At 51.1% G+C, this 12,596-nt stretch overlaps 1 protein-coding gene across 1 annotated transcript; it reads left to right on the forward strand.

The window, feature by feature from the left end:
• Positions 1 to 8,050: 8,050 nt before the first annotated feature.
• Positions 8,051 to 12,366, forward strand: LOC144255392 (alpha-1-antitrypsin-related protein-like). Its single transcript, XM_077800025.1, has 4 exons — positions 8,051 to 8,690; positions 10,019 to 10,289; positions 11,211 to 11,358; positions 12,175 to 12,366. The coding sequence occupies exons 1-4, from the start codon at positions 8,051 to 8,053 to the stop codon at positions 12,364 to 12,366; spliced, it is 1,251 nt and encodes a 416-aa protein (XP_077656151.1).
• The last annotated feature ends 230 nt before the right edge of the window (positions 12,367 to 12,596 follow it).

Raw genomic sequence — 12,596 nt, forward strand, 5'->3', positions numbered from 1 at the left:
GGAACATTTTATGAAAATTTGTAGCTTCTTCTAGTGTAGAGAAAATATGTATGTCATGTGTCCCATAATAATTACCTCATTATTAATGGTTCTTAAATCTTGCAATAATCTCCATTTACCAGATTTCTTTTTGATAACCAAAATGGGAGTATTATGGGGAGATACGGAAGGTTATATATGTCCCTCTGCTAATTGTTGTTTGACCAGGTCATGGGCTGCTTGTATCTTTTCTTTAGTCAGGGGCCACAGAGGAACCCATACTGGTCTTTCTGATTTCCAAGTAATTTTTATTGTCTCAGTGACCTCTCCTGAAAACCCAATCCATGTCTCTCTATTTCTTGATCTATTTGTATAGGTGCCACTATACTTTGTCCTTTTTCTCCTAATCCTTTTCCTTTCCTAAAACCTTGTGTAGCCATAATAGTGGGCGCATTTGGATTGATGTTATTTGTTAATGTTAGTGTGTTGGAGACCAGCTCCAACAGGGGGTCTCAGGAGACGAACGGATGGTGAGGAGTCGGCGAAAGAGGGGGTGGAGAAACAACACAGACACCAAAGTGAAGGTGTTGATCCCAATCTTTACTTGTGAAGTTGATTATATATACTTTTCATTTTGGCAGGCTTACAGTACTTTGTGGTTACAAAACAGGAATCATTATTCAAACAAAACAAAATATTACGTAGCTACAATTAGAATAGAAGAATGTATCTTGGCTTATGCATAAGCAAGCATCTGTACTTTCAGTTCGAGATTTGCTTTGAGCTGTTTCTGCCTAGTTAACTTTTAATAATAGTTACAAATGTCCCAAACTATTGGCCTATACCTTGACTATTCTTTCTTGACTTACTGACTGGAACCGGTGCCATGGTTACGGCAAGTGGTTGACTTGTTATTACTTTTAATCAAACAAAAGTAAGAGCACAAACCATTGTGCACAGGAACAAGAACAAGTTGCCCAGTACTAAGCACTAATCTGTCTTCTTAACATTAATTTTTCTTCTCTAGATTTTAATTTAATTTCTCAAAAACTTCCTTGACAGGAATACAGGGAGTTTTTCATTAGACATTAACAATTTACACTCCACAGCTGAATCATTGCATTTAGAGCAAACAGATCTATGCTTTAGAAGTAGTTGCATTAATTGGGAAAGTCATGATTTTTCCTTCATACTTAATGGTCATATGAGAAATCGCAACTATACTTATTAAAGGAATACAAAAACAAATTAGCCCATTCCCAGAAACATACTGCACTCCTCCAGAGGATGGATGCCTTGTGCCATCCACCTCAGTAAGGCCTTGCCATTGCCTGAGTCAGGGGAGGGGTGCAGCATTAGTGCTAATTGATCTAGGACATCTCGTCCCCATAAATATATAGGAAGATGATCCAATACATATGGCTGTATAGTTCCTTCACATCCTTCAGGATCCTTCCAATCTAATTCCATTGTGCTTCTATGAGGATTAGTCGCCACTCCTAGGCCTCGAAGCGTTTGAGTGGCTTGTTGTAAGAGCCAATGTTTTGGCCATTCTTGACGAGAGATGATGCTAAGGTCTGCACCTGTATCCAATAGCCCATTAAATTCGTGTCCTTGAATATTTAGTTTTAGCATGGGGCAAGAATCTAAATTTAAAGAAAGCATAGCCCAATCTACACCTGTGGAGCCTAATCCCCCTTGAACCTCTTTCTATAGTACGGCTGGAAAATTTATCATGCAGGCTAGGTATTATTAATAACTGTGCTATTCTATCCCCTGGTGAAATTACTGATATACCCCTTGGAGAACTGGCTATTATTTTTATTTCACCTTCATAATCGGGATCAATTACCCGACAAGTCCTTTTAGAGTAGAAGAACTGCATCCCAATAATAAGTCTCCTGTTCCTTGGGGAAGAGGTCCTTTTACCCCTGTGGGAATGATTTGAACTCCCATCTCTGGAGTTAGTACTGCTCTGGCAGAGGCGCAGATGTCCAATCCTGTGCTCCCTCTGGTTTGTCTAATGAGGCATCTAATGGATAATGTGTCCTGGGCACTACCCTTATGGTGTTTCTGGGTTCCTCCATGGTGTTTCTGGGTTCCTCCAGTGCCCTGTATATTTGTGGTCATGGGCCCCGGAGCATTGGGCCCTCCTGTCCGTTTTTTGGCAATGGAGCCTGATGCTTTTCTCCACGATATTGTGGGTAAATACCTGGTCCTTGTTCGTTTTTTGATAACGGAGTACCCTCTATGGTGGTTTGAGAACGTCATTCATTAGCCCAATGTCTCCCTCTATGGCATCATGGGAAAATACCTGGTATTCTAATTCTTTGATACCTAGTTTTGTTAAACTCTCCTCCCATGGGGCAACTCCTTTTAAAATGTCCTGTTTGTTCACAATTGTAGCATGTTTTTGGCCTGGCATCTAAAGCCTGTTGTACTGCAGCTGCCAAGACTTGCCCCTGTTCATTAATGTCTCTACATAATTTAATATATGTGTTTAAATCTTCATGTTTCCATGGTCTAATGGCCTCCTTGCACCATCGATTTGCTTGTTCAAAGGCTAGCTGATTAATTAATGGCATTGCGTGTTCTGTATCCCCAAAAACTCTGGTAGCTGTTTGAATAAGCCTATCTACAAATTCAGCATAAGTTTCATTAGCTCCTTGTATTACCTTAGATAATTGACCTTGTAAATCTCCATGTCCTTGTAAAGTCTTCCATGCCCTAACCGCATCTGCAGCAATTTGTGAGTATACGGCAGGTTCATATGCAATTTGTTGCAGCTGACCCTCATAAGGTCCCTTTCCTAACAACATATATAGATTTCTCTGAGGATAACTGGCTGCTGCATTTCACCTAGCCGTCTCCGTGCAAAATTCCTGATTGGCAACCTTCCATAACAAATATTATCCTCCATTTAGCACAGATTTACACATGCTAGCCTAATCTGCTGGCGTCATGTCCAAGTTGGTAATGGATTCGACCATGCCTACAGTGAAGGGTTCTTGAGGGCCATAGATTGTTACAGCCTCTTTTAGCTGCTTCACTGTTTTGAAATCTAGAGCATGGTGAATTCGCTGCCCTCCTACCTTCTCAAATACAGGGCATGCTAATCTTTGAGGTCCTGTCTCAGGATCCCATCTATCAACTACGGGGGTTGGGGGCCCCCCAGCATATGTTGTCTCCATAGGTGGAGCTATTGGTTGGACACTTCCGCCCTCTGGTGATAGAACAGTGTTAGTAGCAGTCTCCTGTTGTAACTTTTCCCCTGATATTCCTTCCTCCTTTAAATTTTCTTCCTCTGTCTGACTAGCTAGAGAGACCTTCTCTTTTACTTGATCATTTTAGAATGTCTTCTCCTTGACTAAGCAAACAAGATTGTAGCAACGTCCATAACGGTAATGTGCCAACTGGCAGAATTCCGGGGCTGTCATTTTCTATCCTTTTTAAATCTTCACCATGATGGTTCCATTGTGATATATTTAACAACCCCTCTTTAATGGGCTACATTTTTGTATTGTATCAACGTATGCCCTAATTGTTCTTGATTTTACTGGGGTGCCTCCTTCCTCTAACAATTTACTTAACACTCTTTCAGTTTGTTTTTTACTAATTTTTAATTCCATATTTCTGCTATAAAAATAACACAACCCAACAAGATAACACAAAACAAGACCGAAGCAAAAAGAAAGAAAAAATTGTTGTATCAGTTTTTCTATTTTCTTAACATGTGCATTTGTGGTCTATCTCTATCTCTTCCTCAGGGGCGAACAACTTCAAACCTTGAGCCAACCATTTTCCTTAGTTCGCCTGAGAAAGTTCTAGGGACAGGCAGCTTGAAACAAACAAACAAACAAAAAATCAAAACAAGAATACATTGTTTTTTGAAATGGTCACCCATTCTTTCGCCCTCCCTCAGGGGCTAGCAATTTCACTTACCCCAAGCTTCGGGGTCCCCAACACGGGCCACCAAATGCCACAGTCTGGCTGGGCACAAAATAACCAAGCTGCCACGAGGCACTTGTAGGTTCAAATAGGAACTACTTTATTCCCCGAACTCCACCAGTACTCCACACGCACATTTCCCGGGAACTCTCTCACCCTCCACGGGGCTCCATACGAACTCCACAGGAACCCTGCGAGTACTCAACAGGAACTCCAAAGGAGTGGGTGCCCAGGGCAACAGGAGCCACCCTGTTCCCAGAGCTGCCCTATTGCTGGAGCTGCCCTATTGCTGGACAGCAGGGTCCATATACAACTCAATACACAGCCTGTTTCAATCCAGCATCATCCAGTCACAGCAATTATAATTTAATTATCATCATCTTAATGGCTTGGTGGTGTCACCTCTAACCACTCCTTCTGGCTCCATCCTGATTGGCTGTGGCTCTCAGCAGGAGAACATCTCTGCCTAAGACTGGAACCAGACAGGATGACCAGAAAAGAGTATGTGAAAGGATGTCCCTCCAGGGAACAGGCCAGCTTAGCAGTTACGTTTGGGAAGGAGGTTTGCCATCAATCCCCATAACCGAGACATGGGAAGGAGACAGAGACCCAGAGTGGGCAGGCAAAACAGAATAGGTAATCCCCCATGTCCACAAGGAAGGTTATGGACTTACCCACTACCTGGTGCATTATCCTAGGCTCAGCAAGGGATAAGGCTGTCCTCGAGTCTGGGCTTCTTCAGTCTTCTGCGAACCCCAATAGTTCAAGAGAAGGAACCTTCTGCTGGTCATGCCCCATGTGGAGACGCCAAGGAAGGGCCAGCCATGGGGCAGTCCTCTTCTAATGTCCTGTCTGCTTACAGGTGGGGCTCAGCCTGGAGGGGGCATGGGTTTGGGCATTGGAGAGCCCAGTGACTTCTCATCCACATTTGAACCATCCCCTGGCGGAGAGGGATGCTGGCTTCCCCATGAAGCTCTCGCTGGAGCCCTGGGCCTCAGGGCCATAGCCGAGGCCTGGGTTTGCAGTGTTACCTTTGTCTGCAATGGAGCCTGCCTGGTTGGTTCAGCCGATTGCTCCCGGGCATTACAGACTTTAGAGGCCATTGTCACCAGATCTTGGATAGGAGTTTGAGGGCCCTCCTCAGCTTGGTTGAGCTTTGGGTTATCTGGTAAGACGACCTGGTGGGACCAGGTGTGGGCACTGATAGGAGAAGAGAGGATTGAGTGGGGGGAGGGATCCATCGAGAGGAAGGGGGAAGGCTTGTATCAGTAGAAGAGGTGGGTAGAGGAGGCATGACTGCAGGAGAGGAGGAGGGAAAGCAGGGGGAGAGGGATGGAGGAGGATTCTGCAGCAGGGGCAGAGGAGCTGTGGTAGCAGGAGGAGAGGGAGGGGAGGGTGCAGGTGTGGGAGAGGAGGTTTGTTTCCTAAGAGTATCCATTCAGCCTTTAGGTGGTCACTGGGAACAGATGTAGAAATTAGGGACGAGGGCTCAGGAACTCCTGAGGATTCCTGGGACTATAAAGTAGATCCTTCCCCAGTTGAACCCTGGGCCTCTGTGCCACCTGGCCCTGGACTGTCATCTCCTCCTATGGCTTTAGAGCCTAGGACACAGGAAGCTGGGGTAGGAGCACTGCAAGGTCAAGGCCAGCCTCAGCATCTTAGTGAGACCCTGTCTCAAAATCAAAAATTAAAAGGACTGGGGTTGTGGTTCAGTGATAGAACATCCTGGGTTCAAACCCTGGTACTAAAAAATAAGAAAGGAAAGAGCCCTGTAACTTCAGGTGAGTAAATAGGTGAATGTCTACACAGATCAGGTGTAGGATCAGGTGTAGGACAACATTTTTTTTTCTTTTTTGTGCCAGGGATTGAGCCCAGAGGCATTTAACTACTGAGCCACACCCCACCCCCACCTCAGCCTTTGTATATTTTATTTAGACACTGGGTCTTGCTTAGTTGCTTATGGCCTTCCTAAATTGCTCAGACTGACTTTGAACTTGCAATCCTCATGCTTCTTCGGCTGCTGGGATTACAGGCATGTGCCAGCGGCCCAGCAGGGCATGGCTCTGAGCAGGACATATCTGCTGCTTTCCCACACCTCTGAGGTGTGGCTCCGCAGAGAGAACCCCCAGGTCAGGGAGGGCCACAAGGCTCCTCCCACCTCCCCCTCCTGATGGCCTAGCACCAGCTGGTTCCACTGCACTGCCCAGTCAGGGAGGACAGCAAGGCCTCAGGTGACAGGGGCACCTTGCAGGCAGACACCTGGCCAGCTTCAGGAGGTGCCCCAGGCTGATGTCCAGCACAGAAGGCTCCTGCTCCCACAGGAACTCAGTGTCCCCACACTCCTAAGGTGGACTATAAGTCCCTGAGGGGTGTGTGTGAGTGAGGGACAGCTCCTGGTGCAGGGCAGCCAGTGAGTCTCCCTGTGGCTCCCCGGGATGCACAGTAAGTCCTCCCCCATCACCTCCTGAGCTGACTTGGGAGGTGCTCATAGCCTCCTGCCTGCTCCAGCATCTGAGGTCCACCCAGGAGAAGCTGAGGTGGGCACAGCTCAGGACCACTGGCAGGTCTCATCTGAGCCCAGGTGCCTGGCCTTGGCCGTGCTGCTGAGAGACTCTGGGAGGGTGAGGGCCTGGCTCTGCCGCCCCAGCACACAGTGGGCCTTGGGGTGAATGCTGGGGCGGGAGCTGACGTGGTGACTTCTCCTGTGGCCCCTCCACACATGCACTGGCTCTGAGCCTCCTGTCCTTGCTGGTCTCTGCCCTGCAGAGGGTGGAGGAGGTGACCTGGGCAGCCCTGTCCTCTTCTCCAGCTGGGCCTCTGCCCCCTCCCCTTACCCTGCTGCTTTGGGAATCCAGCCTGAGCCAGAGACCCAGACCGTGGCTCCTGCACTGCATGTCCCCAGCCTCCTCACGGAGAGAGGGGGCCCTTGGAGCTCAGACTATCAGCTGGATCCTCAGACCCCGAGGAGTTCCAGGGTCCTGTCCCCTGCACTCACTGACCCACCCTCTGGCCCCAGTGGCCTCTGCCCTTCATCTCCTGCTGGAGATCCAGGAGAGGTGTATTCCTAACTCCTCGGTGACCTGGCTGCCCTTTCAGCCCTCTCCTTGCTCTTTCTCACTAGGTTCATGGCTTTGTGTCCCATGCGCCAGCCCCTTGCCATTCTGAAGGCTGTGGGTTCACAAAGCCCACCACCTCTGTCCCAGGAGCTGCCCTCCCAGGTCTGATCTGGATGTAAGTTTGGTATCAACCTTTATTTAATTTAATTGTCCCCGTCCTTTTTGAAAGATGAGGTTCAGAGAGGTTCCACTGTGCCCTGTGGGTGGGCACAGCTGCTCTTGGCAATCTGGATTAGAACTCGGGTCTGTTTAAATCTCTTCCTGCCCCAAATGCTGATCTTCCAGAGAGAAAGCTTCATCATGTGCACAAAGGGTCTGTGACAATATTGGTGGCCAGGACAGAGCATTGGGCTGCTGATAGGACCTTGGCTATATATATGCAGGGCCCTGACACCTGGAGGCAGGTGTAGAACTGTGCAAAAAAGTAAAGTGTGAACACAGGTGATAGCTGGGCAGAGGCCACCAGAGGAACAGCATCATGTTCATTTTGATAATTTTCTGATTCTTTTCCATGATGAGGACTGAGTGCATCCTGTGTTGGGTGGATCCTGGTGAGGACAGGTTTATTGGGACTCATGGCTCAGGTTCATGGCAAGGGTCCATATCTGCTGAGGGCTCTCTTGATGGCCAGATGTCATGAGGCGGCACGGGGGTCACGTAGCCAGACTCAGGGAGCAGGTGTGTGTCTCTTCTGGTCTTTCATCTAATTAGACCCCCAGATTCAATCATGGGGGTGCACCCTAGTGGCCTTATCTAGACCTGCTCACCTCCCCAGGGCCTGGTCCAGGCTCTACTCTCTTGATAGCTCACTGTGAGGTTAGACCCCTCTGTGCCTTTCAGGTGCACCATCGTCACTGCAGATGAAGAGGTGGGCAGCACCTTCGTGGGCTGGGCACCTGGCACATGGTCAGTCAGCTGACTCTTTTGCTTGGTGTCCATCACTGGGCAGGGGAGTTGTCTTGGCCTGTGCTCAGGACATGGCCCCCCCTTCTCTGTCTTGCAGGACGATGCCATCCTCCGTCTCATGGGGCCTCCTCTTGCTGGTAGGCCTGTGCTGCCTGGCCCCAGGCTCCCAGGTTCAAGATCCCCAGGAGGCCCAATCATCTGATCATGGCCACGAGCATGAGGAACATTTAACCTGCCACAATGTCTCCTCCAAGGTCATTGACATGGCCTTCACCTTATACAGGGAGCCAGCCACATGGTCAAGACACAGCAATATCTTATTCTCCCCAGTGAGCATCGCGATGGCCTTTGCCATGCTCTCCCTGGGGACCAAAGGTGACACTCACACCCAGATCCTGGAGGGCCTGAAGCTGAATCTCACGGAGACTCCGGAGGCTAAGATCCATGAGTGCTTCCAGCATCTCCTCCAGAACTTCCAGCAGTCTAGCCAACATCGCCAGCTGACCACGGGCAGCAGCCTCTTCATCCACAGCAGCCTAAAGCTTGTGGATCAGTTTGTCCAAGACACCAAGAATCTGTACCACTCAGAGATTGTCCCCGTCGACTTCAGGAACACCCATGAAGCCGAGAAACAGATCAACAGTCACGTGCAGCAGAAAACCCAAAGGACAGTGACGGGTCTGGTCACCCATCTGGAGAACGACACGGCTCTTGCCCTGCTGAACTACATTTCCTTCCATGGTGAGGTGCCTCCAGCCTGAGCTGGTTCCTGTGAAATGACCAAAGTGTCCTTGAGGCTTCCTCTTGTTAAACTCTCCTTCACGATGCAGAAAGGAATAGGGCAGGGCCTCTCCACTTGGCCTCCTTGGGTTTCCACTAGGAAATCCATTCTGTGAACCAAGGAGGCTCGGGAGGGAGGAGCTCAAGCTGCTCATGGGTCATCTTCTCTGCAGGACCTGTCAGAGCCCTGTCTGTCCTCCTGCTCACTGGGGATCCCCAAGAGGGAGGGACACATGTGATGGTTCCTAACTAGAATGCCACAAATGCAAGTGGTAGCACGTGGTGGGAGAGAGTAGCCTTTCATGGAAAGTCCTTGGAACAACTCTTGTTGTGGAGTTTGGCAGCTGGGGTGTGCAAGACCTGGGTTCAAATCCTGCCTGCACCACTCATTGACTTTGACTATAGAGGAGCCATGTCGCCTCTTTGGGATGTGACTGTCTTATCATGTCATGAGTAAGACAATATTCTGTTGTTAAGTCACTCAAAGCATGACACTGTGGGGACTCAACACAGATAAGTAGCTGGCATGGACCCTCAGCCTGCCCACCTGCCAGGACTCCAGGGCCCCAGCTCCTAAGGCAGCTTCCACTGTCCCAGGGCAATGGTCAGGTGAGGCCAGCAGGTCAAGGACAGGGTCAGCTTCCTCCCACCCTGGCTCCCTTGTTCCTAGGTGGAGTCCAGTGCTGAGCCCCAGGACCTGGCAGCACAACTGAGGGGCCAGCTCTGCGGGGACTTAGGGCAGCTCTTGTCCCGCCCAGCACCACCTCCTCCTGCCCAATGAGAAATAGGGGCTCAGACTTCCCTGTGGCACCTGCCACTCTGCTGCTTGTGAGGGTCAGGCACTGTTGTCCAGCACAGGGGGAGCTCTGGGCTTCACATGGGTCCAGGACGAGGACTTAGGGCTGTCCTGAATACAGACAAAACCATGTATCCACGAGGGACAGGGAACAGTTGGGAAAGAAGCACCCAGGGGCGATACTGCCATCAGTGTTCTTAGCACCTCCGGGTACTATTAAATCCACATAAAATCCACCTAGAGCCATGTCGGTTTGGAGTTGGGTTTTCACATTAAGCCTGACTCTATCCAAATCCTAAAACCCCCTCTGGCTTTCCATTACTTCCACATAAACCTTGAGCAGCCTGTTTCCATCTTCATCCCATTTGACAGACACTGAAACTGAGGCTGAGAGAGGAGCTTCACAGGAAGGGGACTCAGGGCGCCCTGGTGGCTGTTTAGTGCCCAACCTACATCTCACCCCCTCCCTCCCTGCCTCCCTCCCTCCCTCCAGGCAAATGGAATGAGGAGCCCAATGCTGAGCGGCACATCGTAGAGAACTTTCACGTGAACAGGAAGATGACCATCAAGGTGCCCATGATCCACTGCCTGGGCAACTTCTTCCTGCACCGCGACAAGGAGCTGTCCAGCTGGGTGCTGGTTCAGCACTACCTGGGTGACACCACCGCCTTCGCCATCCTGCCAGACCCAGGGAGGATGCTGCAGGTGGAGAAAAAACTGACCCCCAAGCATTTTGAAGATATCCTGAGAAAGATCTACATCAGGTGATGCCCCGTCCAGGAGCCCACCCAGGAGCTGCCAGTGATGGCTGGCAGGGGGCCTGTCCCCTGCGCAGGGCCCTGTGGTACAGGCTCAGCAGCTGTGCTTCCCATCAGTGTGAGCCAGGCTCAGGGAAGGGTGAGTGACAGGGGAGTGCAGACCCAGAGACTGGCTTGAGGACTTCACTGCCCTCCAAGGTCAGCACCCTGCCCTTCACCTGGGGGCATGAACAGCAATGCCAGCACGTTGTGTCAGGACCAAGGACAAGGGCGTGGGCCTGCAGGCTAGGGCAGCATGAGAGAGGACTTCCCTGAGTACCAGCCATGGTGCTCGGGGAAAGTGCCTGCATGGAAAGGCCCAGAACAGGAACAGGCAGCACTGGGATCTCAGGGCACGTTCCCACAGGTTCTGTTTCTCTGTCGCATCTCAGGCTGCTTCATCAGCCCCAGAAGCCACAGAGCTGGGGCATGAGGCCCAGAGCAGGGCACAGGGGCATGGTAATGAGCCCAGCCCTGGCAATGATGCAGGATTCACTCCAGGTAGATATGACACCTGAACCTGCAGGTTAACAGCCCCTGGGTGGTCACCACCACTGGCCCACCCTGCCCTCCTGAACGCACCACACCCAGGCTGGGAGCAGAGCACAAGGCAGCCTGGCACTGGTCCCTGAGCTCAGGTGCCAGTGTGGGGCCTCAGCACAGTCCCTGGGCCTCACTCCATCTTGGGGACAAGGAGCTGAGCCTGCAGCACAGCACGGGTCCAGGAAGCTAAAGTACACAAGCCAGTGACTTCCTGTTCTGCTGAGGATGGGGACAGGGCGCTAAGTGGGAGAACCAATCAGGAGAGGAAACACTTTCACAGCATGGTGGGGCCCAGCAGAAGCCAGAAACCCTGTGAAATGCCCTCATTTCCCACCTTCATACCAGGCCAGCCAATTTACACTTCCCCAGACTGTCCATCTCTGGAACCATCGATCTGAAGCCCGTCCTGAGAAGTCTGGGCATCAGCAAGGTCTTCAGCCATGAGGCTGACCTGTCTGGGATCACGGAGGACGCTCCCCTGAGGCTCTCCCAGGTGAGGATGGCCATGGTCCAGGGGTCTGCAGGCCAGAGTGGTGGGGACCTGCTCAGGCCTGAGGCTGATGGAGGGGCCAAGGGACACAGCAAGTGCCAGGTGGGTCCTCCTGAGGATGCAGAGTTTCACTAGCTCTGACAGGGAGGAGGACAGAGCCTGGGAGGTGGCCTCCAGTGCAGTTGGCCTTGCAGGGACCTCCCCTGAGGGGCCCACTGACCCTTGGCCTCTTCCTTTCCCAGGGCCATTGAGTCTTTGGGCTTCCGTTTACTCACATTTACTCAGAGAGGCTTAGGCTCAGTGACTTCATAGAATGTTCTGGAATCTTCCACCTGTGACCTTTAGAGATACTTGTGAACCAGCAAATCTGAATTATTACTGAGTCCACTCAAATGGGCCACTTACTCAGGAAAACAGGAGGGGACCAAGGGAAACTGCAGGTCCATGTGGGTGGCTCCCTTTTGAGGTTTGGGCACTGGGAAGGTCACCACCATAGTCCCTGTGCTGAAGAGTTCCTAGCCCTACATGTGGAGGTGATGTGGAGGCTGATGGTCTTCCTCTTGTGCCCCTGAGGTCACATCCAAGGGCAGAAGAAATGGAGGTCAAGAAAGGAGGGGGAAGGGAGCAGGCCTAGTCAGGCAGAGGTTGAGATGGGTGGGGGGACCTGAGTGACCCACAGGGAGCCTAGGACAGGACAGGCTGGTCCAGCAGGAAGGCCCTGGTGAGGTCCTGTTGGTAGGAGGCTCCCACGTGGGGCCTTGCTGCAGCCTGGGGTGGGGCAGCAGGACCTCAGAGCCCCTCTGCTTCTCTCCCCTCCAGGCCCTGCATAAGGCTGTGCTGACCTTCGACAAGGAAGAGACAGTGGCCGCAGGGGATGCCAAATGGGAAGAAAACACCTTGTTTAAGGCCCCCACTGTCCAGTTCAACAGGCCCTTCTTGCTCATCATTAGGGATGAGTACACCAACTTTCCCCTCTTTGGTGGCAAAATAGTGAATCCCATAGAGAAATAGCTTGTCTCAGGCTTAGAACCCTCCCCTCCTGGCCAAGCCACCTACTTAGTGACATTAAACAGGTTGGTCTGTCCAATGTCTGCAGGTGGCCTGCAAATCCTACACCCTATGTCTCTGTGTCTCCCTGTGTCCTGAGGTCATGTGAAGACTCCATGTCACAGCACTTCTCAGTGACACTGTGTCAGCTGTGTGGGCCTGAGTGGCTGAGGCCATGACCTGTGAGCCCTGGG

This window comes from Urocitellus parryii, chromosome 6, assembly GCF_045843805.1.
Source record: "Urocitellus parryii isolate mUroPar1 chromosome 6, mUroPar1.hap1, whole genome shotgun sequence".
In the NCBI taxonomy this organism is placed as follows: domain Eukaryota; kingdom Metazoa; phylum Chordata; class Mammalia; order Rodentia; family Sciuridae; genus Urocitellus; species Urocitellus parryii.

Bases quoted from the DNA above. Each gene is read 5' to 3' on its own strand.
- LOC144255392 (XM_077800025.1), top strand. From the start codon at position 8,051: ATGCCATCCTCCGTCTCATGGGGCCTCCTCTTGCTGGTAGGCCTGTGC. The intron at 8,691-10,018 runs GTGAGGTGCCTC...CCCTCCCTCCAG, and splicing joins GAACTACATTTCCTTCCATG to GCAAATGGAATGAGGAGCCC. The intron at 11,359-12,174 runs GTGAGGATGGCC...TCTCCCCTCCAG, and splicing joins CTCCCCTGAGGCTCTCCCAG to GCCCTGCATAAGGCTGTGCT.